Source organism: Vigna angularis, chromosome 2, assembly GCF_016808095.1.
Source record: "Vigna angularis cultivar LongXiaoDou No.4 chromosome 2, ASM1680809v1, whole genome shotgun sequence".
Taxonomy (NCBI): Eukaryota; Viridiplantae; Streptophyta; class Magnoliopsida; order Fabales; family Fabaceae; genus Vigna; species Vigna angularis.
The window spans coordinates 43,135,561-43,159,278 of NC_068971.1; the positions used below are offsets into that span (position 1 = coordinate 43,135,561).

A 23,718-nucleotide genomic window follows, 5' to 3' on the forward strand; every position below is an offset into this window, starting at 1 on the left:
CAGCTAAAGTACTTAAATTTTTCCTTTATATATTCGAGTTCCGAAATTTCTACTATATTTCCATTCAATTTGTTTCCACTTCTCATCTCGACATTAATCAATCGATTATTTAAGAGTTCATTTTACGAAGGCACAGGTTTTGAAATCAGTGCAGCAGAAGGTTTTGAAAAGAAAGAGATAAAATAGTACAAAACCACCAAAGCTACTAGTTATTTTCTACATAAGAAAATAGGATGAAAGTACCAGTCTAAACAAGTTGAAACTTTAATTACCATTTTCAATCCACTCAATCATAAATAGAAAATTTTGCTGGCATGTTCCTCAATACAATAGAGGACCTGTGAGTATTAAGATAATAAATTTAACTCAGCATCAAAAAGAATTCTAGAACGTAAAATGGGAGAGTACAGAGAACTCCAAAAAGTAACCAGCAATAATTCAGGGGACAAAATGTTCAACGCGGATTCCTGGACCAAGAAGATGATGACCTTGAACCTCCACCACTAACATAACTACTTCGCCGATCATCACCACGCCACCTGTCACCATCCGGCCTCCTGTCACCATCTGGCCTGCTGCTACTGTTACCCCAGCGATCTGTTTCCGGGGGAGGAGCAGTGCCTGTTCTTTCAGCTCTATCTCGCATGAACTTAGGCACGTATTTCCCTGGGTTTGGAGCTGCAGCAGCTGCAGCTGCCGCAGCAGGAGCTGTTACGGGTTCCGATTGCCGCGCAGGAGGAGCTGGTTCAACAGCTCTGCCTAACAATGCTTCTTTCCTTTGTCTCTCTTTTTCTTCGAGTTCCCGCTCTCTCTGCCTCTGTTTTTCAGCTATCTCGGCCAGTTTCGCTAAACGTTCAGCCTCTTCCTTCTTTCTCCTTTCCGCCTCTGAATTTCAACAGAACCAAAACATTGATAAATACATACGATAGGTTATTACTACATTGAGTTAAGCGAAATATAAAAGGTGAATTGAAAAACAAAATATGACAATCTCGGTGATTTTTAAAAAAAAAATATTCAAACTTCTAAAAAAGATCCAAAGAAAATGTATATATTGAACTTTTCCTACAAAGGGCCAAAAAATACCTTCACGTTTCCGTGCTTCCTCCTCCTCACGCATCTTTTGTTGTCTCTCTTCTTCTAATTTGAGATAATACTTCAACTTCCTCATCTTTTCCCTTTCCTGTTTCCTTGACTGCAAAATCCTAGAGATTCTCTCTTCCCGTTCTCTTCTTAATCTATTAAACTCTGCTTGGCGATGACTAACAACTCGGACCTGATATATCTCCTGCATAATAAATCACAAAAGAAGAAATCAGCCAAAGGCAAGACCCTGCTTTATAGGCTAAATTAGATAATAGTTGATAGTTGCGGTAATTTTATGGCCAATGGCAACAATAGGGAGTAAAAAAAAAGGCCTTCACAAGTCATAACCTGTAATATCTATCCTCCAAAAGCTAACGAAAAGAAAAGGATAGAAAATACAATTTGCCCAAGATGATAGAAAAAAACATTTCAGAAGCTAAACAGATTGTCCACACTAACCTTATTGCCCATCATTCGAACAAGCCTCTCCTTCTCCTTGAGATCTCCCTCATGCCTCTGTTTGCTCAGTTCAACTTCTTGCTGCATCATTAATAGTTTGATTCAGTTAGAAGATATAAATTGGCTCAAATAGAGTGTTGTAGGAGGTGATGACAAGGAATGTACAAAAGCCAATGTCAAAGTTACACAAGCACAGATGCAAACAAGAGTAATCCACACATACCTGTTGTTCACGCTCATGAAGAAGCCTCTCTTCCACTAAACGTTGTTGATACGCAGCTTCAATAAGGGGAGCAGCCTCCTCTCTTTTTGCTCTTTCCAAATAATCCATTGTTTTTGCTAACTTCTGCAACTTCTTTTCCATTTCCTGTCTTTCCCGGAGTTGTTCAGTCAAAGTTAACTCCATCAAGGTCTGTTTGGTCATTTTGTCCTACAGATAGGGTTTATAGTCAACATTTGCAGACCAAACAAATCAAGAATTTTATTTAACAAAACAGACTCCAACTTACTCCCTCTATTATTGGCTTTTTCCCCTTCTTTTTAATACGCTTCTCAGCTTCCTGAAGTAAAGCTTGGGCTTCTTCAATTTCCCTCTCTTCTATCTCCCTGAGGATCCTCTGATTTTTCCTCTGTTCATACTCGGTGGCAAGCCGTCTTTGTTCTGCTTCTTCAGTTATTTTCTGAAGTCTTAGTCTTTTTGACTCCTCCTCTCGTTCCTTTAAACATAAATATTAGAGAAAAAAGTCAAATAATTTCAAAAATATCCACAACTCAATATCCATTAATAAAAAGTGATATATTGGGTCAATTTGTTACAGAAATAATAACTTTTAGAGCTTACCAAAGAAGCTTTAGTGAACAGTTGTTACCCACAATAAAAGCAGACAGAAGAAAAAAAAAGTTATAATTCAGAAACGCATACCATTTCAAGAAGCTGTCGTTCTTGTTCTTCTTTACGCTTCTCAATGATTGATTTTCGGGCAAGAAGCCTCTTGTGTTCTTTGGCAACAACCTCTGTCAAAGTTGGAAGTAAAGCTCCAAGTTTAGATGGTTTCCTATCAGGAGGATAAATCATTTGTCGGGCCTTATTTAATTGTTCAGCAAAATTGGCCAAGTGATCCCTTAAGCCATCTGACTCAAGACTCTGCATTATAAATGAAGCAATTGCCATAAAACAACTGATAAGTAGAAGTGTGCTGACATACAGCAAACTAGATAAAAATGATGATTCACAACAGCTGATACTAGACATTTCATAACATTGTTACAAAAACAACTAATTTAACAAGAAACCATTACACAGAAATAAAAATGATAAACAAACCCATGCTTTTGTAAAGTTACCAATTTTAGAGGGGGCCAATCACAACACAATGAACATACCGTTTTGCAAAAGATCACAACATTTTTCATGTGATCAACTTTCATCGATACAAACTTCTGCTTTACAGCATCTACGGCAATCTTTTCAACTACAGAGAAGTCAAAGAACGGAATCATCCCAGATAAAGTCTCAATCTTCATTGTCTGATAAACATTGGACACCTAGAACACAGAGGAAACACGTTAACATGCTAAATCACAAAACAGAATGGAAAACATGTTTATTATTCATCCCCAACATAACAAAGGAGTACAAAAAGGAAAGTGCACCTGCTGCAGCAACCTCATGGTAGCTAGTCTTTCCAGTGATGGTACATATTGAGACAACTGTACTTCTGGAACAGAAGAAGCTGTAGAAAGCTTCCCCCCTAACTTTGAGATTTTAGTTATCAAGGGCAGTGCTTTTAATGCAAGATCTGAGGGATGAAATTCATGCTCCAAAAGATGGTAAACATCTTTCACTTCCTGAGTCACACAAGACATCACTCCCTTGGATGCCTGTAATGGACCAACAGACACAAACTGTCTGAGTTTGGCAGCATTATTTCGTAATGAGTGCATTTAACTTCCAAAATACATTTAAACGCTGGTTACCCAGAGTCCACTCAACTTCCAAAATACATAATCAATATACCATATGCAATACAGCAGGCTTGCAATTGAAGCCAGTATGAACTGGAAAAGCATTTATGTCATTGAGTAAAAACAATTGAATCAAGATAACTATGACAGTTAAGGAGAAGTCAAATTAATCACCATCGTCACTTAAGAAATTGAAAATAGTTACAATATTCAGATTCCATGGTTGCAAGTCTTACTAAGTAATGTTTAGTAGGCATCTTCTGCCACAATTACCATCAACTAAATCATATTATGTATCTTGCTTTCATTTTATCCTCATAATCTTAAAGTCATAATGGTGAATAAAGATTGCAGTAAAAATAATTACAATGCAGCAAATATTTACAGGCAGCAGGTGAAAGATATAAGTGACCAAGATATGAAAAAAAAAATCAAACAAGCTGCAGCAAAGAGAAAGAGATGTATTTGTAACTTGGCAAATGCACACGATAAGTTGATGAAGAACACCAAATAAAAGTCACTAGAACATCAAATATAATATAAAAAGGAAACCTATCACACAAATGAAAAGTTGTTTTGAAAAGTAAATATCCTCAATTGAATTGAAACCCTGTTCCACAGAGCATATGCATCAATGTATGGTAATTATAATGGCAACTACAAGTGTAAACACAATATAAATAAAGGAATTCAGAAATAATATTAAATATTGAAGTGCCAAATAAAACACATTCAAACTTTAAAAAAGAAAAAAGATGAACTTAAAAAGAATATCTTACCAGTTCAGCAAGAAGTGATGATCTTGAGAGCTGGGGGCAAACCAAAAAGAAAACATAAGCAAATAGTAAGATTAACAAAACAGACCTTCATATGCGACTTTAGGACAACTACAATTGAGAGGAAAATATACCATTTCTCTGCTTTCAGGTTTACTCTCAAGATTAAAGCCAATGAGATTGGCCATTCTCAAATTTCTCTCTTTTTCATGCTCCAGTTCCAAATGAGAGGCACCGTGTGTACGGTCATGAGGAGGCACTGAAAGTGCAGCAAGAACGACAGATGAAGCTATTAGTTGCAAATCCTTCTGACTCAGGTTCTTATTGAAGCTTTTCTGCAATAAAAAGAGCCTGAACCATGCATATGCATGATAAAGATGACTTGACGATATCCAAAATATTTCTGTCAGCTTCACATAGTAAACAACCATCAAGGATGGCTTGGGAGTTTTCTTGACCAGGCACATCAGTCCATGTATATCCTCTACTGATCTGAAGGCTTCCTGCACACAGAAAAAAAGTTAGGTTATTGCCCAAAACTCTCAATGCCTTTAACATTAACAAAACAAACATGTAACAGATGCATAAATAAAAATGAGAAATGCCAACCTGCCAGAGTTCAAGTTCAGTGGCAATTTTCAGCTGCTCAACTCTAGTATCAAGATACAGTTGTAAGCTTTCAGGAGCTGAAAGGTCAGGCCTGTCTCGTTGGTCACGGTATTTGTTGAGATTAGCCAAATGGTTTCTTATGATTTCACACAGTCTGCGGAACTCTGTTGTTCGTTTATATTGCTTACAGAACTGGAAAGCTCGATGAGCTGTCATCTGCAAATAGCATTAGGATGCAATGGGAGTTCAGGTTTTCAAAAGAAAAAAGAAATCCTTCTTAAATTATCATTATCATCTAGAGAAGCATATAACAGCTGAAAAAATAAAGATGTATGAGAATAGAACAACAATATATCCTAAAAACAATCAGTCAAATACTAACAGTGAGAAATGCAAGCCACATTTTAATGTTTACATTTAGTACACGGTAGAATTCAGGAACACCATAGTAAAAGAGAGGACATTTTCCAGTCTATCAAAACAAGCCAACAACCCCATTCAAAGAGAGAAGGAATAATTAACAAGTCAAGAATCATTAGTAGTAAAAATAAATAAATATCAAAACTATTTAGCTTAAGATCTATACTTTTTTAGGTTAAGATACTACACATGATGCATACATAACATCAAGTTGTAAAAAAGATGAAGAATTACAGCGTATAATGCTTCCAGTTTTGAGTTGTTCCGCAATATCTCAAGCACTGTCCTGTAAGTTTCCCAAAGAAATTTAAACCATGGGGTGACAAGCTCCCGGTCAGATCTGTCCTTTCCTTTCTCACCACTGACATAACTCAACATCAAATCCTCTGGCCTTTTATCAGCCTCTAAATCATCAACATCAAGGGCTTCTTCTAATGCTTGTGCTTGACTCCGAGCTTGTTCAGCTTTCTCAGTTGACAGGTGCATAAAGTGTTTGATCACCTCCTCTAGTGAACTAACATTGACTTGTTGACATATTATCCTATACTGAATAAGCCCATCTTTTGCAAACCGGCCTTTGCGCATGTCAACACAAAGTTCAACATACTTAAACATAATCCTTTCAAGTGTCTTCTGCCATGCTCTGTATCTCTTTGAGGTAATGAGGTCATGCAGAGTCTGTAGAGCATCCTGCTTCTGCCCAACATTGATTAACTCTGCAAATTTATAAAAAAATTCAGAATCATTCAACTGCATCATTACCATTATACATAAACATTATACATAGATCACAAAAGTTATATAAGTATTTCTTTAACTAACCTTCCGCCCTTTTCAGAGCATTCTCGGGTTTTAAGAACGATGTCATACTGAACACTCACAGGAATATAACACTCCTGTCCAGATACAAATAAAAAGCGCACAAATAAGGGTAAGAAACAAAAAACAGAACAAGGATAACAAACAAAAAACAAGAGATATCTAAAATGAAATTTTCATCACAAAGGTTCACAGTTCAGGGTGTAGAAATCCAAATAAAGAGATTACATTCGTAAACTGAGGAATCAAGTAAATTTGCCTACTTTCCCTAAAATCAGATGGATATTGTGTGGAGGGTGAAAAATGAGAAACAGATTGACGACTATGACAATTGAAATTAACAGCGTCTACGACACGCTAAAACCAATTAAACAGCAGATAAAATGACGAATTGAGAACCAATAAAACTGCAAAGTGTATTAGGGTTGTAGGAGCGAACAGAACAGAGAAGGATTCAAAATTATCGCGATCTGGTGAATCGAAAAGGCGAAAGATGGTTTTATCGTGCTCCACCGTCACTCGCAGTGGCGAAGGTGCAGAATCGTCTAGAACGATAGGGTTTGAAATAAGGGTAGGAAAGGTAGAAAGCAAAAATAGCGATAAATACGGAAAGGAAAGAAAGGAGAGAGAAGAAAACCTGAGAATAGAAGAGAAGAAAATGGTTGGATATGGCCGCACTTGTTCAAGTGGCGCCGTGGTTACCCTAGAAGACGATGGGAGCACAAAGGAGTAGTAGAGTTTTGTTTAAGTGCCTATTCCAATTTGTAAACACATGGGCCTATATTTAATAGTTGGTTGGGCTGATCCCAGTACACTCAGTATCACCCTCCACTTCCAAACCCTTCATCCTCTTGCACCTCCAAATGTTTAGACAATTCCTAAATCACCCTTATTTAAAACTATTTAATATTTCTTTTGAAAATAACTTTTTTAATGTACAAGTGCAAATCTTTGCACACATGTTTCTTTAAATAAATTAAAAAAATAAAGTTATATAATTTATTTTATAACAAAATTAAAAGTTAATAGAATAAATTAAACATTTATAATTAAATTATAAAATAAAAAAATAATTTAATAAAGTTAAAAATAAAAACACCAAAAAATAATAATACTTAAAACTACATAATATTTTTTATAATTATTTATATGAATTTTAAATAAATTTATACTTTTAATAAATTTTAAATATTCATAAAAATTATCTATTTAAACATTTATAAATAATATAATTAAATATTTTAAACTAATCTAATAAACTTTTACATTTAAAATAAACAAACTTTTAAATTTTAAAATAATATAATAAAATATTTTTTTTAAAAAAACTTGTACATGTGCGAAACAGAAATTTGAAAATAATATAATAAAATATTTTAAACATTTTAAACTAATGAAACAGAAATTTAATATATGATTTTTAAAAACATGTAATGAAATAGAATGAAACATTAAATAATACAAGGTAACAAACAATAAATAATATATTAAAAAAATACTTTACAAGTGGATTTGTAAGTGTGAAACACAAATTTTAAAGCATGCATACCATCTCCAATTACAAAAACATATCTAGGTTATCACGTCCGAAACAGCATCGCATTGAGTCCGAAATTTTCTATATTGGATATATATTTTTTCATACCTCTATTTTTATTTTTTTTCATCAATTTGTTTATTAAATTTAATAAAATTATTTTTTAACATTATAAATTATTTAATTAAACATTTAAAAAAGTAATAAAAATTCATACAAAAATTAAAAGAAATTATAAACTAATAAAATAATTAAAAACTAATATAAATTATTATTACTTTTATTTTAATTTTTTTAATTTTGATTTTTTAATATAATTATTATAATAGTACAAATTATATCTTAATAATTATTAAAAATGAAAATATATTAAATTTTTAAATTAAATTAAATAGTTATTAAATTACAAATAAAAAACAAAATTTTAAAAAATTTAGTTAAAAGGGTGCAGGTTAACGAGATTCGTAGTTACTTTAATAAAAAGGAAAATAAAATATTTATTAAGGTTAAAGAAATAATTTTTGAAAAATTTGGAGATGCAGATGACAAAATTTTGATTTTGACTTGGATAAAAATCTTTTATGATATATTTTTCCCTTTTTTTTTCGCAGTCGCACCTCGTTCTCTACACTTCTTTCACCTCTTATTTTCATTTATATTTTTCCTCTCAATCCTTTTTAGCAAATACGATTTTATTATGAGTGGGTTACTATTTGATTAGTAAACGTTGGTGGTGGTTGTTCGGATGGTGGATGGTTTTTTTATGTTGATGGACATATCAAAGTGTGAAATATGGTTAAGGATATCAATTCGATGAGAAACAATTGAAATACATGTTTCGCTTAATAAAGGAATATATCGAACTTATGAATCCAGTTTGATATTGTCAGATTGAGAAATATGATTTAATGACATATGAGTGAGTAATGTGGCTTGATGTTATCAAATTGTAGAATCTTGTTTGATGTTACTAGATTGAGGAATTTAGTTTAATGTTGTCATACTGAATAATGTGTTTAATGTTATCGGATTAAAAGATATGGTTTCATGCTATTGGATTAAGGAATTCGGCTTGATGCTACCGAACTGAAGAATATATTTTGATGCCACTAGATTGAGATACTGAATTGTCTAGTCTGATAACCTACACCCTTACACATTTAACTAGTTTGCATATTCTGGTTCATATGAATCCCATATTACTTAATTCGGTTCTCACCTTGCGAGTATGGGGCCTCAGTCTCTCGTCGCACATCTTCCTCTAGATCAAATTATGAGTGTTGGTTATGCAATACATCCTTTGAATCAATAACATCAACCCTACTACAACTTTGCATTCCAACCAGCAACAAACGATCCATTTGTAGGCACAATTTAATTCCTAGCTTCGGTTATAACCAGTATCATAAACTCATGTTTAAACGATGAGGTGGAGTTGAAGTTGAAAGCAAGCGTAGATGCAAGCCCATGGATTTGTTTTACATGATCTAAATTGGAACAACTCTTAAGTAAGCTAACAAAAGTACTGTCATTGGGTTTCAATCCTTGGACCTTTGAGAAAACAAACTATAAACCATGACTAAAAGGAAGAAATCCTAGAAGGATGATCGGACCAAAGGAAGTCGACCCACAAGGTTGATCGAATTAGAATATTGATCAGAGGCATGCAGAGTTGGATCGATTGAAGAGTAGAGAGGTTCAGAGTTCGTTGAAGGATGTTCGAGAAGCTTCCAAGGTTGTTGTATGTTCATTCCCTTTTCCCCCTTTTTCCATTATTTTAGTTTTTAGACTTTCCCTATATAAAGGAAAGTTTTGTAATGTAACAATAGATAATAGGAAGTGGTGGGTGACAAACACCACGATTAGGTTTTCAAACTCTTGCTTACGTTGAGATTTCAATTCTTAGTCTAGATTTATAGCTTTCATAGAAGTAAAGACTTTGATTCTTGCATTAAAGTTCTTGGAGCTTTCCATTGGGTGACAGACATTGGGACTCTCTGAGAACTCTGGTATCTTGTAATTCTGAATTTAGTTTTCAATAAAGCACTTTTATGTTTCAGTTTCGATTCACTTTATGTTTGAACTTGTTCCCTTAATTATTGTGCATGAGTTACTTTTCTTAGCTTCCATTTTCATTGATTTTAATTTTCAGTATTGAATTCTATGATGTTTTTTATTTTGTTACTTTCTTTTATGATTCCTGCATCTGTTATTGAATGATCTGAAATAACATTTTGATGATTTTGTTAGATATAGTTCTTAGAGTACTGATTTCCCTTTTGATCAAATCTATTTTTACTTCATTTTTGTTTACATTTCAATTTAGGATTTAGGTGTAATATGAATTTTGAATGTGTGTTTCCAGTAGTAATCTTCATTGTCTATCTCTTTTAAAATTCATTTGTGTTTGTTCTATGATAAAAACATTATAAGTAGATGACTTATTCATTAGAGATTAGGTTTTGATTTATCACACAGTGGTTATATTTTTTAGCAATTTAGGTATCATAAGGGAGAGCGCAGTTGTAGGCGATTGGGTTTAACTTGAGATTTAAAAGGAACTATGAATATCATAGGTATTTGAGTCAGGTGCCTTAGGACCCTAAAGAGGGCCTAATAACTTTTTAAGATGTCTTATTGAGACATAATATACTTTAAAGTTTCAAATTAAACCTAATGCCAAAACTGTGTTTGAACTTTACTCTATTTTTTGAGTTGTTCCCATTATAGGTACTTAGGTTTAGATGTCTCATTTCTGTTTTCAATTGTCATATGTTACTTCCTCCACCATTCACTTTAGTTATTTCAATTTCGCGTTTTACATTTCATTTTATATTTTGCTCTTCATTGTTAATTACATAGTGTGATAAGAATATTGTTTTTAGGTCCTAATATTTATTCACGAATGATCATTAGCTTAGGTTCCATTATTTACATTAGTATATGATTTTAGGATAGAAGTCATGCATTATTTTCATTTACTCATTTATACAACATCAGTGCATCTATATTTTTTTACAGTTTCTGTTTTCATCACATATATCACACTCTTGCATTCATTGATTAGTTTTAGTAGATACATGCATTATTACTTAGTTTCATATTTCAAATTACAGTTTTACATCTTCTTTCCCCACCTAGTTTTAGTTTTTTTTTGAATAAGTAACTAGGTTTAATTCTATAATTCTAAACTCAATTTTGTCAAGTCCTTGGATTGATTCCTGGTCAGCCCTATACTACATTAGTGGGGACTAGGTTTATTGACTTTTTGTGCGACCAAAAAGTTGTTCAACAATGAACATCTATTATTCTAAAGTTGAAAGGTTGTTGGACATTGGCTAAAACCCTGAGACTAGTCAACCAACAGCCAGGTTAATGATGAAGTCAGGTAAGGCTAGGTAGAAGTCAAATCAAGTTATGATACTAATTAATCGAGCCTTTGAAGGAGAAGTTGAATGGTCATTCATAATGTAGTTGTAGGTGGTCATTCAATTGAGGTTGAATCAAGAGTCAATGCTTGAGGTTGGACATAGCTGCACAGTTAAATAAAGTCTAAACGAGACATGTGATCTTGAGGCCAAACAAGCCCGATATATTAAGGCTTGACCAAGACTAAGCTTGAAGTTGAAAGTCTTGACAACTGAGTCTAAACAAAGCCAAGAGGTTGAGGCCAAGGAAGGCCACGTGGTTGGGAACACTTGTGAGATGTTAAATTGAGGTCAAGACAACTCGTGATGATGAGGCCTAAAATCGACCTGCCTATACACTCGTGATGATGGTACACGAAGAAAATATTCTAAAAGTTAAAATTACATAACTCCCAGACACAACATTTGGTATCTGAATAAATTTCAATTTTAAAGAAGAACCACAAAAATACATAAAGGTGAGTACATGGAATAAGAAAAGTCCAAATAATCACTTAAATATATAGGTGTTTAACTTAGATATAAAGTCATTTATGGTATTTTATAAGTAGTAAATGACTAAAAAGCCAATAAAAATGAATACATGTCACACAATTAAATAAAAGTAGTTGAGTAATTTTCTTAGGAGTTTGTTATCTTAGTTTTTATTTTAGATAGGATTGATATATTTGTCAAGTATGTGATTATTTTATTAGTTTAAGTTTTTAAAAATTCAAAATTTTGAGAATTGTTTCGGTCTGTGAGGTCGAGGTCAACTCTTTCCAACTCCAAGTTCAGGTCAAAGTTTCTCTTTTACTTTGGTTGAACTAGAAGTTACCTGCAGAAGGATCGATACCACCAAAGTTAGTAAGGATTCAACTATACTAGCAATAAATGTGTATTAAATGTAACCAACCTACCATAATACCTCAAACCTATATTTATAGACTCTAGAGTGAACTTCAAATTAATGCTGACCCAATTACGACTCAATTAATAATGGTCATATTTAGTTCTAACTTAATTATCATTAACATCGCTTAAGGTCCGCCGCTCAATTCTCTGAGTGTTCCAAACTAACATAATCGTCCAGTCTTAAACTGACCAATTGATCATATTATACAAAAATATTTTTTAATTATTATTTATCAACCAAATGGTAAATATAAATACGAGAAATGTTCAAAGTAACAATTAGGGTGACATAGCTAAATATCATTTTCACTTGATAAAAAAATAAGGCACATTCAGATACATTAATAAATAATATATTTCAAAATATTAAAAAAATATCACATTTTGTAGTCAACAAGGATTAGCCTAGACAGAGAAAATATATGTTTTGAAAGAACAAAACCCTATTTCCATCCTTATAAAAAAAATGGATCAAGTATAAAAGTAAGAGGATTAAAATCAAACAAGAAATAAGTCTAAAATCATCAGCCGCTGCTTCCATTTATCTCCTTAAACTTTTGCTTCATGAGGGTTGTCTTCAAACTAATGTTGCAAATTCAGTATACCCATTTTAACATGCTTTTATTTTATCTTTATCACAATTTTAATAGCTGTTACTTTGTTCGCATTTTAGAGGATAAGTTTAAGGTTTACGCTAATTAAAACCATGAATTGATTCTCTCGTAATTTTTTTTATTACAGAATGCATTCATGTTTTCTTTCAAAGATTTAATTATAATTTAACTGTTAATATGCTCCATGATACAAATTTGGGATGTGATCCGCAAAGTATTTATGATTACTTTTGTATAAAATAATAGATTTCAAAATTGTGTTGAAGATTTTGTGAACCTATTCAAAAGACAAAAATTACAGAAATTACTACAAGATACTTCAAAGATATATTATTTTTCCTATACATAAAAATAATCGCAATTTCAAAATATATTATATTTTTTAAAAATGATTCTAAAAGTTTGTACGAAATGAATGATAATAAAAATTTTCCTAAAGTGGTCAAAGTTGGTTCTTTAGTTTATAAACCTGCAAAATGAGACTTTTTTTAAAGCCTAATCTAACTCAAATCAATTAACTCATTTGCTATGCATTAAATAAAATTTATACAGAACATCATAAAAAATAGTTTCAATTTTGAGTGTTGTGCGGCACTGGTAAAGTAGATCAGAAGATTTATTCTCGTTTATATTTGAAAATATACTACAAAGAATTCTTGAAATTACTATTCCAATGTAAATGTCCAAAAGCTCTCCATAAAGGCTTTCTTTAAGGTTTAGATAGAAGATAAGTATTAACTTTTAAAATCAGGGAATGTAATTAACTTCCAAGAATTCAGTGGAGTTACATGGCAGATACAATACCATGGAAAACAAGTTGGGTGATGCGCCCAGAGTTTAATTGTCAATTTCAACTGTTTGATGCAAATATTTCTCAACAAATTGTAGTATAATTGGCTGATTTGAATCAGTCTCTAAAAAATCATCCAAATATGGTGACCATAATTAAAGTTTATTTAGTGCTCAACCACACCACTGATAGGTGAAAAGTTTACTTGTTTTTGTTGCTTATATTGTGGGGCTTTTGAGTAAGTTTTAGTATTAATTCTCATGAAAAGTGTATAATTGTTGATATAAGTATAATTTTGATTGTTTAAATGTTTTTGATGCTTTTGTTGTTTATTTTGATGAAAAATAAGGATTGGATATCATAAAAGACTTGGACCAGGCTTAATGGACGCTGTTTTGCCGAAAGTTTCGCGCCCGGGCGTGAGAAAAAGGACTCTGGGCGCCAATTTACCGAGAGGTTCGCGCCCGGGCGCGAGATAAAAAGGGGCGCCTGGGCGCCACTTAGAAGAAAGAGGACGCTCGTCCAGCGCTCGTCCAACGCTCGTCCAGGACGCTCGTCCAGCGTGCAGAGGACGCTCGTCCAGCATGTAGAGGACGCTCGTCCAGCGCGGAGAAGAGCACGCTCGTCCAGTGTGAGGACGCTCGTCCAGCAAGTGGACGCTCGTCCAGAAATTCACCCGTGACTCAATTATTGGACCTTCTTTATATCAGAATCCAGAGGCCATTTGCAGGGGGGGATCTGACGGGGAGGAAACCAGGGAGACGCTGCCAGCTGCTGTCCAAGGGGCTTCCATGGTGGAAATTCACCAATTTCCACCATCCAATCCATCATTTCTCTCTTCTATGTTGTATATGTGTAGCTAAAACTCCATTTCACTGGGGTTGAAAGTAAATTTCTGAACTTCTATGTAATTTTTCTATTAATGCATGAACTTGTTTGAATTATGTGTTCTATCCTTATTATTCATGCTTTTGATGGAAATCTGAGCTATTTGAACGGTTAAATCATTGGAAAATGTATGAGACCGCGGACCTAGGATAGAACTGCTAAAGGATTTCGAGTCCTAGACATAGGAGGGAATTTTTAGTCATTTGTGGCATTGTGTTTAAGGCAAATCTGATAATTGAATTAGCTAAGGAATTAGCAATTTAGTTTGAATGATTAAGAACTGTCTCTGAGGAATCAGGACTGCATGCGCCTAGGATGTCGATGCTTAATTTTGAGGAATTGTGTTAGTAGAAAATTACCGGAGTGATGAACTTGAATTTCAACCCCAGTGAACTTTAATTCATCTATTTTTACCTCTTTAATTTCATCTGTATGCAAATCTTACTTGTGTTGTAAAATTAATCGCTAAATTAGTAAACTTTAATCAATCTGTGAATCAAAACAAATCCCTTGGGAAAACGATATTCGGACTTACTGATTTATTACTTGAACGATCCGGTACGCTTGCCGAGGTCTCAACAAGTTTTTGGCGCCGTTGCCGGGGATTTGTTTTTGTTTTCGTTGATTGTTTGTTGTTTATCTGGTTTAGTTGATTTTTGCTATCTTTTGTTTAAGTATTTATTGTGATTATATTTGAATTCTTGTACATATTTGTTATCATCTCTAGAGATTGTGTATTTTTGGATTGTTTTCTTTTAGTTTGTGTTTTGTATGAGAAGTAGAGAACAGGTTGAAAATCTACTTTTCGATCCGGAAATTGAAAGAACTGCTCGAAGGAACAACAACAGAAGAAGGAGACAAAGTAGAGAATCTAGAGAATCATCTGCTATCTCTGAAGAAATTCTGGACTTTTCATCTGGGCAAGAAAAAGAAGAAATGGAAGATAATCGCACTAGAGAAGGTTCTACGCAAGGAAGACGTACTCTTGCAGATTATAATACTTTCTCAGGACCTCTGCACTTCAATAGTATTGCAAGACCAGTGATGAATGCTGCTAACATGGAGATGAAGCCAGCTCTTATTCATCTGGTGCAGAACAATCAATTTCATGGATTATCTCACGAGAATCCATACACTCACTTGGCTACTTTCATGGAGATCTGTAATACAGTGAGGATTCACCAGGTTCCAGATGAAGCAATCCGACTCAGCTTATTTCCATTCTCATTGGCTGGTAATGCAAAAATGTGGCTGAATTCTTTTCCAGAGAATAGTCTGACAGTCTGGGATGATGTGGTTGCCAAATTCCTGAACAAGTTCTTCCCTCAGTCCAAAGTCAATAAGGGAAAGCAGGAGATCTCTTCTTTCCAACAAGATGCTGATGAAACTCTAGGTCAAGCATGGGATAGATTCAAAGGCCTACTAAGAAAAACCCCTACTCATGGATTTGATGAGCCTACAATGTTAAATCTGTTTCTTGGAGGGCTGAAATCTCAAACAAAGTTAATGTTAGATGCATCAGCTGGAGGTAATATCAGATGGAAGACACCTAAAGATGCACATGAACTGATTGAAAACATGGCTGCAAATGATAATGAAGTTCAGAGTGAGAGAGCTCAATTTCAACAAAAATGTGTTCTTCAACTTCAAACTCAAGATGCTTTACTAGCTCAGAACAAGATTATGACTCAGCAACTTGAGACATTAATGAAGAAGTTATCTCAACTACCTAAAGAACTGCAAAATGTTTCTCAATTTCAACATCAGATGGTTCAGAGTTGTCAATTGTGCGAAGGAAATCATAATAATGGTCAATGTGCAGTGCAAAGCATGTCTCATGAAGAAGTACACTATATGGGAAATCAAGGTCTTCAGTCGAATTATGAACAACGTCAAAGTTTTAATCAAGGATGGAGACCTCATCCGAGTATGGGACAAGCTGTTCCTTTCAATAGACCACTTCCACAGAACTTTCAGCAACAACCTTCTCTGACAGAAAGAACTTCAAAACTGGAAGAAACTCTTCAGCAGTTTATGCAGGTATCAATTTCCAACCATAAAAGTACAGAAGCCTCACTTAGGAATTTGGAGATTCAGGTGGGTCAATTAGCTAAAAAGTTGGAAGAAAAACCAGAGAAGGACTTTGGGGCAAACACTGTAGTAAATCCAAAGGCAGACTGCAATGTTATTACTACAAGATCAGGAAGAATTCTGGAAGAAAGAGGGATTGAGAAAAAAGTGAGTGAAGAAAAAGATGAGATGAGTAAACAGGGAGATGAAGAAAAAGAGAGAGAGGGAGAGAAAAAGAAAGAACATGTGTACGAGAAACCTCTTCCATATCCAATAGTTGTCTCTAGAAAGGATAAGGAAAGATAGTTCCAGAGTTTCATTGATAATTTCAAGAAATTGGAAATCAAGATGCCTTTCTCAGAAGCACTGAAACAAATACCTGCTTATTCAAGATTCATGAAAGATTTGCTCACTAAGAAGAAGAAGAAGTATATTGAGGAAGAAACTATAGAAGTACAGGGCCAATGCAGTGCTATCATTCAGAAGTTGCTTCCTCCAAAGTTTAAAGATCCAGGTAGTTTTACAATTCCATGCACCATTGGTGAACTGGCTATTGGGAATGCGTTAATTGATCTTGGAGCCAGCATCAATCTTATGCCTCTGTCAATGTTTAAGAAGATTGGAGAATTAGAGTTGAAGCCCACACGCATGACTCTACAATTGGCAGACAGGTCGATCAAATATCCACAGGGAGTAGTAGAAGATGTTCTGGTAAAGGTAGATAAATTCTTATTTCCGGTGGATTTTGTTGTCATGGAAATGAAAGAAGATACAGAAATTCCTCTGATTCTGGGAAGGCCATTCATGAAGACTGCTCGAGTGTTGATTGATGTTGATGAGGGAAAGCTCAAAGTGAGAGTTGAGGATGAAGAAGTAAATTTCAATGTCTTTGAAGCAATGTCTCACCCAAATGATGAAGATACATGCTTTCTAATTGATGAACTTGAAGAAGTCTGCATGATTGCACGGAAGACGAAGCATATATCCTCACCTCTTAATCTGGATGTTTTAAAGGAGATTCCATCTGAGGAAGAAGAGAAAAGAGAACAGAAGTTGCACTTGAAGTTGCTACCTTCACTTCTGAATGATGTCAAACCCTTGGATCAACCACAGAGTGCTTCTTAGTGTCAAGCTAAAGACGTTAAACAAGCGCTTACTGGGAGGCAACCCAGCTTTCTAACTCTATCTATTTATGTTTTCAGTTACTTTGGTTGTGTGGATTGAATCTGAATATGTCTGGTTGTGTGGATTGAATTATGTTTCTGCAATGATTTGATTGTGAATTGTGTGTTTGAAGTTTGAATTTGAATTTGGAATTCTGTCCATGATAACTGGCATGATTGTGAGATTGTTATTGCAGAATCTGAGTTTTAGAACTTGTGTTATGATTATATATGAATTGTTCTTGAATCTGATTGATTGTGACCCAAAAGTTGAATATCTGAGTGTACTGAGAAAGCTTTGAGAGCAAGTGAGAAGTTGTTATTGCTATGAATTTGGTTTTTGCATAATTCTTATTAACACAGATACATTCTGGTTTAGAAATGAGAAAGACAGTTTTGTTTGATGAAATTAGCTACTTGGCCAGATGACTACCCATTTGTGAATATTAATCCTTTGTTATCCTGTTTGAGCATTATATATATTTGTTGTGAACCCTGAGCTTCTTACAGAAAAATCTACCTTATCCAACACTCTAGGAGAAGAGAACAAGAAACATATTTGTCAAGATGATAGGTAGAAATTAAGTTTGGGGGAAATCATAATCAGTTGAATCTTAAACTGATGAAAAAAAAAATGTATTGTATCATGTAAATATGATAAAGTATCAAATTTAGAAAAAACAAATGTGTTATGTGATGAATGAAGAGGTAGTTGATGAATAAAGTTTCAATGTTGTTATGTTCTTGTTCTCCTCTTCTATAGTGTTGTTTTGTTTCCTTGTAAAACCATGTTTCTTCTAGCCAAGCCAAGTTATAACCTGAGAAAGTCCTTTTGATTTAAATCAGAATGTTTGAAGTGTATATGAGATGACTTGCAAAAGTTGATGAAGTAGTTTATGACACTCTGAGTGTGAATTAGAGTGTAAACACTTGCAGGTGGAGGCAAACACCGATTGAGCATATTTGTCGTATTCTTTTTCTGGTTGTCTTATCATTTTGGATTCAAGAACTTGTCAATATAGGAGTTATAACATTTGATCTGAATATTTGGAGGTGTAGGTACAATCCTTACTGTTGTGTCAGATATTATGTGATGGAATATTAACTGCTTTGTTGGGTTCGTTTGTGTTGTTATTGTCTATTTTCATGAGGACACGAAAATATATAAGTTTGGGAGAGTTTGATAGGTGAAAAGTTTACTTGTTTTTGTTGCTTATATTGTGGGGCTTTTGAGTAAGTTTTAGTGTTAATTCTCATGAAAAGTGTATAATTGTTGATATAAGTATAATTTTGATTGTTTAAATGTTTTTGATGCTTTTGTTGTTTATTTTGATGAAAAATAAGGATTGGATATCATAAAAGACTTGGACCAGGCTTAATGGACGCTGTTTTGCCGAAAGTTTCGCGCCCGGGCGTGAGAAAAAGGACTCTGGGCGCCAATTTACCGAGAGGTTTGCGCCCGGGCGCGAGATAAAAAGGGGCGCCTGGGCGCCACTTAGAAGAAAGAGGACGCTCGTCCAGCGCTCGTCCAACGCTCGTCCAGGACGCTCGTCCAGCATGCAGAGGACGCTCGTCCAGCGCGGAGAAGAGCACGCTCGTCCAGTGTGAGGACGCTCGTCCAGAGCAGCAGAGGACGCTCGTCCATAGTAGAGGACGCTCGTTCGTCCAGCAGAAGCACGTTCGTCCAGCAAGTGGACGCTCGTCCATAAAATGACCAAGAGGACGCTCGTCCAGAATTGGGCCGCTCGTCCTAGGCCGCTCGTCCAGAATTGGGCCGCTCGTCCAGAATTGGGATGCTCGTCCACGAAATTGGACGCTCGTCCAGAAATTCACCCGTGACTCAATTATTGGACCTTCTTTATATCAAAATCCAGAGGCCATTTGCAGGGGGGATCTGACGGGGAGGAAACCAGGGAGACGCTGCCAGCTGCTGTCCAAGGGGCTTCCATGGTGGAAATTCACCAATTTCCACCATCCAATCCATCATTTCTCTCTTCTATGTTGTATATGTGTAGCTAAAACTCCATTTCACTGGGGTTGAAAGTAAATTTCTGAACTTCTATGTAATTTTTCTATTAATGCATGAACTTGTTTGAATTATGTGTTCTATCCTTATTATTCATGCTTTTGATGGAAATCTGAGCTATTTGAACGGTTAAATCATTGTAAAATGTATGAGACCGCGGACCTAGGATAGAACTGCTAAAGGATTTCGAGTCCTAGACATAGGAGGGAATTTTTAGTCATCTGTGGCATTGTGTTTAAGGCAAATCTGATAATTGAATTAGCTAAGGAATTAGTAATTTAGTTTGAATGATTAAGAACTGTCTCTGAGGAATCAGGACTGCATGCGCCTAGGATGTCGATACTTAATTTTGAGGAATTGTGTTAGTAGAAAATTACCGGAGTGATGAACTTGAATTTCAACCCCAGTGAACTTTAATTCATCTATTTTTACCTCTTTAATTTCATCTGTATGCAAATCTTACTTGTGTTGTAAAATTAATCGCTAAATTAGTAAACTTTAATCAATCTGTGAATCAAAACAAATCCCTTGGGAAAACGATATTCAGACTTACTGATTTATTACTTGAACGATCCGGTACGCTTGCCGAGGTCTCAACAACCACCCAACTGTTTTGTTAACAGTGAAACCTGATTCAGAGGGTTGGGGCCGTGATTGCTGAGGAGGTCTAGGCTCTCTTGGTTTAGCAGGATCAACAAATATAACCCATCCATCCAAAAATTTAGCATTCATTCCTTCACTAGCCTTTTCAGCTTCTTCTATGGTTGTATAAGTTACAAAGGCAAATCCCTTTGATCTTCCAGAGGCTCTATCAGTTATCACCTTAGCTGGATAATGAAAATTCAAAATGAACTCAAGATCAAGCAAAACATGTTATGGTAAGAGGGAAAAAACTTATGATTACCTTCCACCAGCTGCCCGAATGAAGAAAATGCTTCCTTAAGTTTTTCATCTGTTGTCAATCTAGAGAGACCTGTCCGTATGCATAGTATTCACATTCATAAATGTTAAATGCAGAATCATATAACTATCGCACGTTAGATGAATATATTGAAATTTTTTAACCAGCAAAAGGATTCGAAAAATAATTTACATGCATGCACCGGTTATTGTAATACACGTCTTCATACATTATACATAATATAATACACCTAGAGATTTCATACATCAAATGGGGCCAAAAGGTATAATATAACTTAATTGAAGTTCATGTCAAATAGACCAGAAAACTGGTCCATTCAAGGTTCACGGAAGTGTCCATGAGACAGAAATAAAAGTGTAACCTTTACAAGGAAAATCTTGACTGCTGGAATCCAACAAGGTTTTCTAAGGAAATTATCCTAAATAAGAGCTATAGTTTATCTTTTGTTTAAACTTGCGTTGCTTGGAACATAAATTTATGATGCAACAAAGATATATAATTAAACCAAATTAGATCTGCAGATTGGATTTGAACTATCAAGTTCCATAGATTCTCTTTTCTTTTACTCCAGAAGAAAACAATTTTGACTAATTATTTTCAGTTTTATAATGTTCTAATCCACATTCATCACTAGACCACTGCTTTTTTTAATAAAAAGAGGAGCATGTTCGAAGGAAAGAATGAAGACTGAGGAGGATATACAATTCCTTTAGTCAGACAAGAAGGCAAATAAAAACAAACAACACAGGCGTGATTTATAGGGCAAGATTTCCACCAAGAAGAAACCTACAAAAAGATACATATATGGAAAAACAAAGAGACACCACGAAATGGATATTGTGACAAAGAAACTACCCCAGAAATTTCACTTAAAATAACAGACTGTACAAATAATCTTAACTTGTTGCCCTCCTTAATCAAAAGAAAGCTTCTAGGTTTGTGGACACACCAATGACCCACTTGTGACAGTGAATAACTACTCCAAATGTGACTAATTTTTGGCAAAGTTAAAAATATGTTCTGTGTGTTCCTGCCTCGGGATATTTGTATCCATATGCACACCTTAGAGGTGATTCTAAAGTTTGAAAAGAGGTACTTGTACAACAAACCCCATTCAACATCTAGGTTCCCATACCACAGAACCAAGAGAAAACAACAGTTAAATGAATTATGCTCAGCAGAATATGTCTTAACAAAGGGATCCAACCCCTCAAAAGTGCAGCTAAAGATCAATCAAAGTGTATAAAATAGTCAAGCTAGCTACAATCCCCAAAGTGCACTTCCCAAGTTTTAGAGGGACTAGACGTTTTTCTAAGGAGGGTGTTCTTCTCTTTTACTTAGGCATAACTTATGTTTAAACAAACAGAGTCATTCTGAGAAATCCCCCATGAATGGATTGCAATTCGACAAAACATAAAACTAGGGCAAGTGAAAATCATAAGTTGGATTTTAATATCATGTAAAAGCATGTTAAAATGGGTGCGATGAATTTGCAACGCTAGTTTGAAAACAAACCTAGTAGGAGAAACAAATTATTACCCACACAACAGTTTATTGAACAACATAACACATTGCAACTATATATATATATATATATATATATATATATATATATATATATATATATATATATATATATATATATATATATATATATAGTAACAATGGAAATGATAAGACCGATTAGCATCCATAACTAACCAATTGATTTAATCAATTGAAGAGGCAAATAGAAGAGGGGTATTTGGAAAACGAAAAGGAGTAAAGAAGAGATAGTAGCTCACCGCTGACGAAAAGTTTGGGGGAGGTGAGAGTTGAGGCTAAACGAATGGAAGCATGGTGCGAATGAAGAAGTGGGGATTGGTGAAGTAGACGCTGAAGTCCAGACATAAAAGCCATCTGAAAACAAAATCAAGCAAAGAGTGAAGTCGTGTTGGAGAATCCTTAAACCCTTGTTTTCTGACACTCCCAACAGAACCCCTAAACCCCAAAACAATAATAATGTTATATATCCTTAGATCTCATCAATGTTCCTGTGTTAGACCTTTTATTGGTTGGAAAGAATTTTACTCTGAGTTGTAAGCATGGGCCTTTACTGGATTGTGTTGGGCCTATCTCAGTCCACTTTTGTTTACTAGAAGATCACTTTTTACTGCACCTTTTTTCTCCTGCAACTTCTCAATTATGTAATTCCACTTTTACCCTTATGAATATATAATATAATTATATTCCGGCTAGATCACATTCCGGCTACCAGCATGGTATTCACACGAGATCCGACAGTAAGTCCCCATGCCGGCACCTTGTTGGTCCGAGACGGTTCAATATAATTTCATTTACAAAACCAATAGCTTCTGGTAAATTATCAGCAATGAAAAAGCCATAAACTAGACTATTAATTGTAAATCAAAAGATTATGAAAAATTCCCTTAGAAATCATTTCAGAATAGAAACCATAACTCTGGTTGTGCTGTTGTAATAATGTTAGATTATTGCAAAAGAAAAACGTTGGATTGCAACGTTCAAAACTTTAATTGCCAATAACGTTTAAATTCATTTTATTAAGTGTCCAAACGGTAAAATATTTAATGGCTTTTATTGTCTTTTATTGATTTTATTCTTTCCTAACTCTATAAATAGAGAGTTTTTTCCCATTCCAAAAACATCTCAAGTCAGTCTTCTCTCCTTTTCTTTTCTTTTTTTTCTCTTCTAAAATTATTCTGGGTTTATTTTATACTATTTTTAGAGATCCTTGCAAGTTCTTAAGGACAGTGACTCTACACGCCTCAGGAAATACTGCTCGTGATTTTGTCAGCATTTTTTACAACAATCTTAACGACTTATACATCTGTATATAGATACAAGCGACTGAAATTTTATTCCTTTGATATCTGATCTGGTTACTGTCCAAAACTAAAAAGGTATGGGGAACTATTTTGATTTGCAATGGTTATCTTAAATTATGAGATTGTATGGTTGTCTTGCTTTGTAATTTCTTTGTGTGTGATGTCTTGGGGAAGTACTGAATGTATATGCCTTCATGGATAAAAGTGAAATAAGGGGTATATATATATATTGAATTCTAATTTTTGAGGTTACAAAATAAAAATCTGATAAAGGAAAATAAGAATGTGATTTGAATTGTGTTTTGAATATCTATGGATAGTGGATAAATTATGGTATGCTTTAACACTTGATGAATATTTTTTTTTTTCGTTGTAAATATTTTATATATATATGGATGGGATCTCT

At 34.4% G+C, this 23,718-nt stretch overlaps 2 protein-coding genes and 1 non-coding gene across 4 annotated transcripts; all 3 read right to left on the minus strand.

Annotated features, from left to right (window-relative positions):
- Positions 1 to 248: 248 nt before the first annotated feature.
- On the minus strand, positions 249 to 6,912 carry LOC108323000 (eukaryotic translation initiation factor 3 subunit A). Of its 2 annotated transcripts, none has more exons than XM_017555325.2 (14): positions 6,772 to 6,912; positions 6,138 to 6,211; positions 5,550 to 6,031; positions 4,896 to 5,111; positions 4,421 to 4,789; positions 4,290 to 4,319; positions 3,199 to 3,426; positions 2,929 to 3,090; positions 2,468 to 2,689; positions 2,055 to 2,261; positions 1,769 to 1,975; positions 1,546 to 1,626; positions 1,087 to 1,288; positions 249 to 885 (listed from the first exon to the last, which is right to left on the minus strand). In XM_017555325.2, exons 2-14 carry the CDS (start codon positions 6,181 to 6,183, stop codon positions 455 to 457), a joined length of 2,883 nt encoding a protein of 960 aa, XP_017410814.1. In that variant the 5' UTR covers positions 6,184 to 6,211; positions 6,772 to 6,912; the 3' UTR covers positions 249 to 454. The 2 variants fall into 2 exon arrangements, with proteins under 2 accessions (XP_017410814.1, XP_052728634.1); XM_052872674.1 differs by lacking the exon at positions 6,772 to 6,912 and adding an exon at positions 6,574 to 6,697.
- A 4,666-nt stretch (positions 6,913 to 11,578) lies between these two features.
- LOC128195388 (organelle RRM domain-containing protein 2, mitochondrial-like) lies at positions 11,579 to 22,484 on the minus strand. The gene is made up of 4 exons (XM_052872675.1): positions 22,251 to 22,484; positions 20,449 to 20,517; positions 20,098 to 20,371; positions 11,579 to 11,916 (listed from the first exon to the last, which is right to left on the minus strand). Exons 1-4 carry the CDS (start codon positions 22,363 to 22,365, stop codon positions 11,913 to 11,915), a joined length of 462 nt encoding a protein of 153 aa, XP_052728635.1. The 5' UTR covers positions 22,366 to 22,484; the 3' UTR covers positions 11,579 to 11,912.
- LOC128195688 (small nucleolar RNA R71) lies at positions 15,631 to 15,733 on the minus strand. The gene has a single exon (XR_008247485.1). It is a non-coding gene; the product is annotated as a small nucleolar RNA R71 (small nucleolar RNA).
- Positions 22,485 to 23,718: the final 1,234 nt, after the last annotated feature.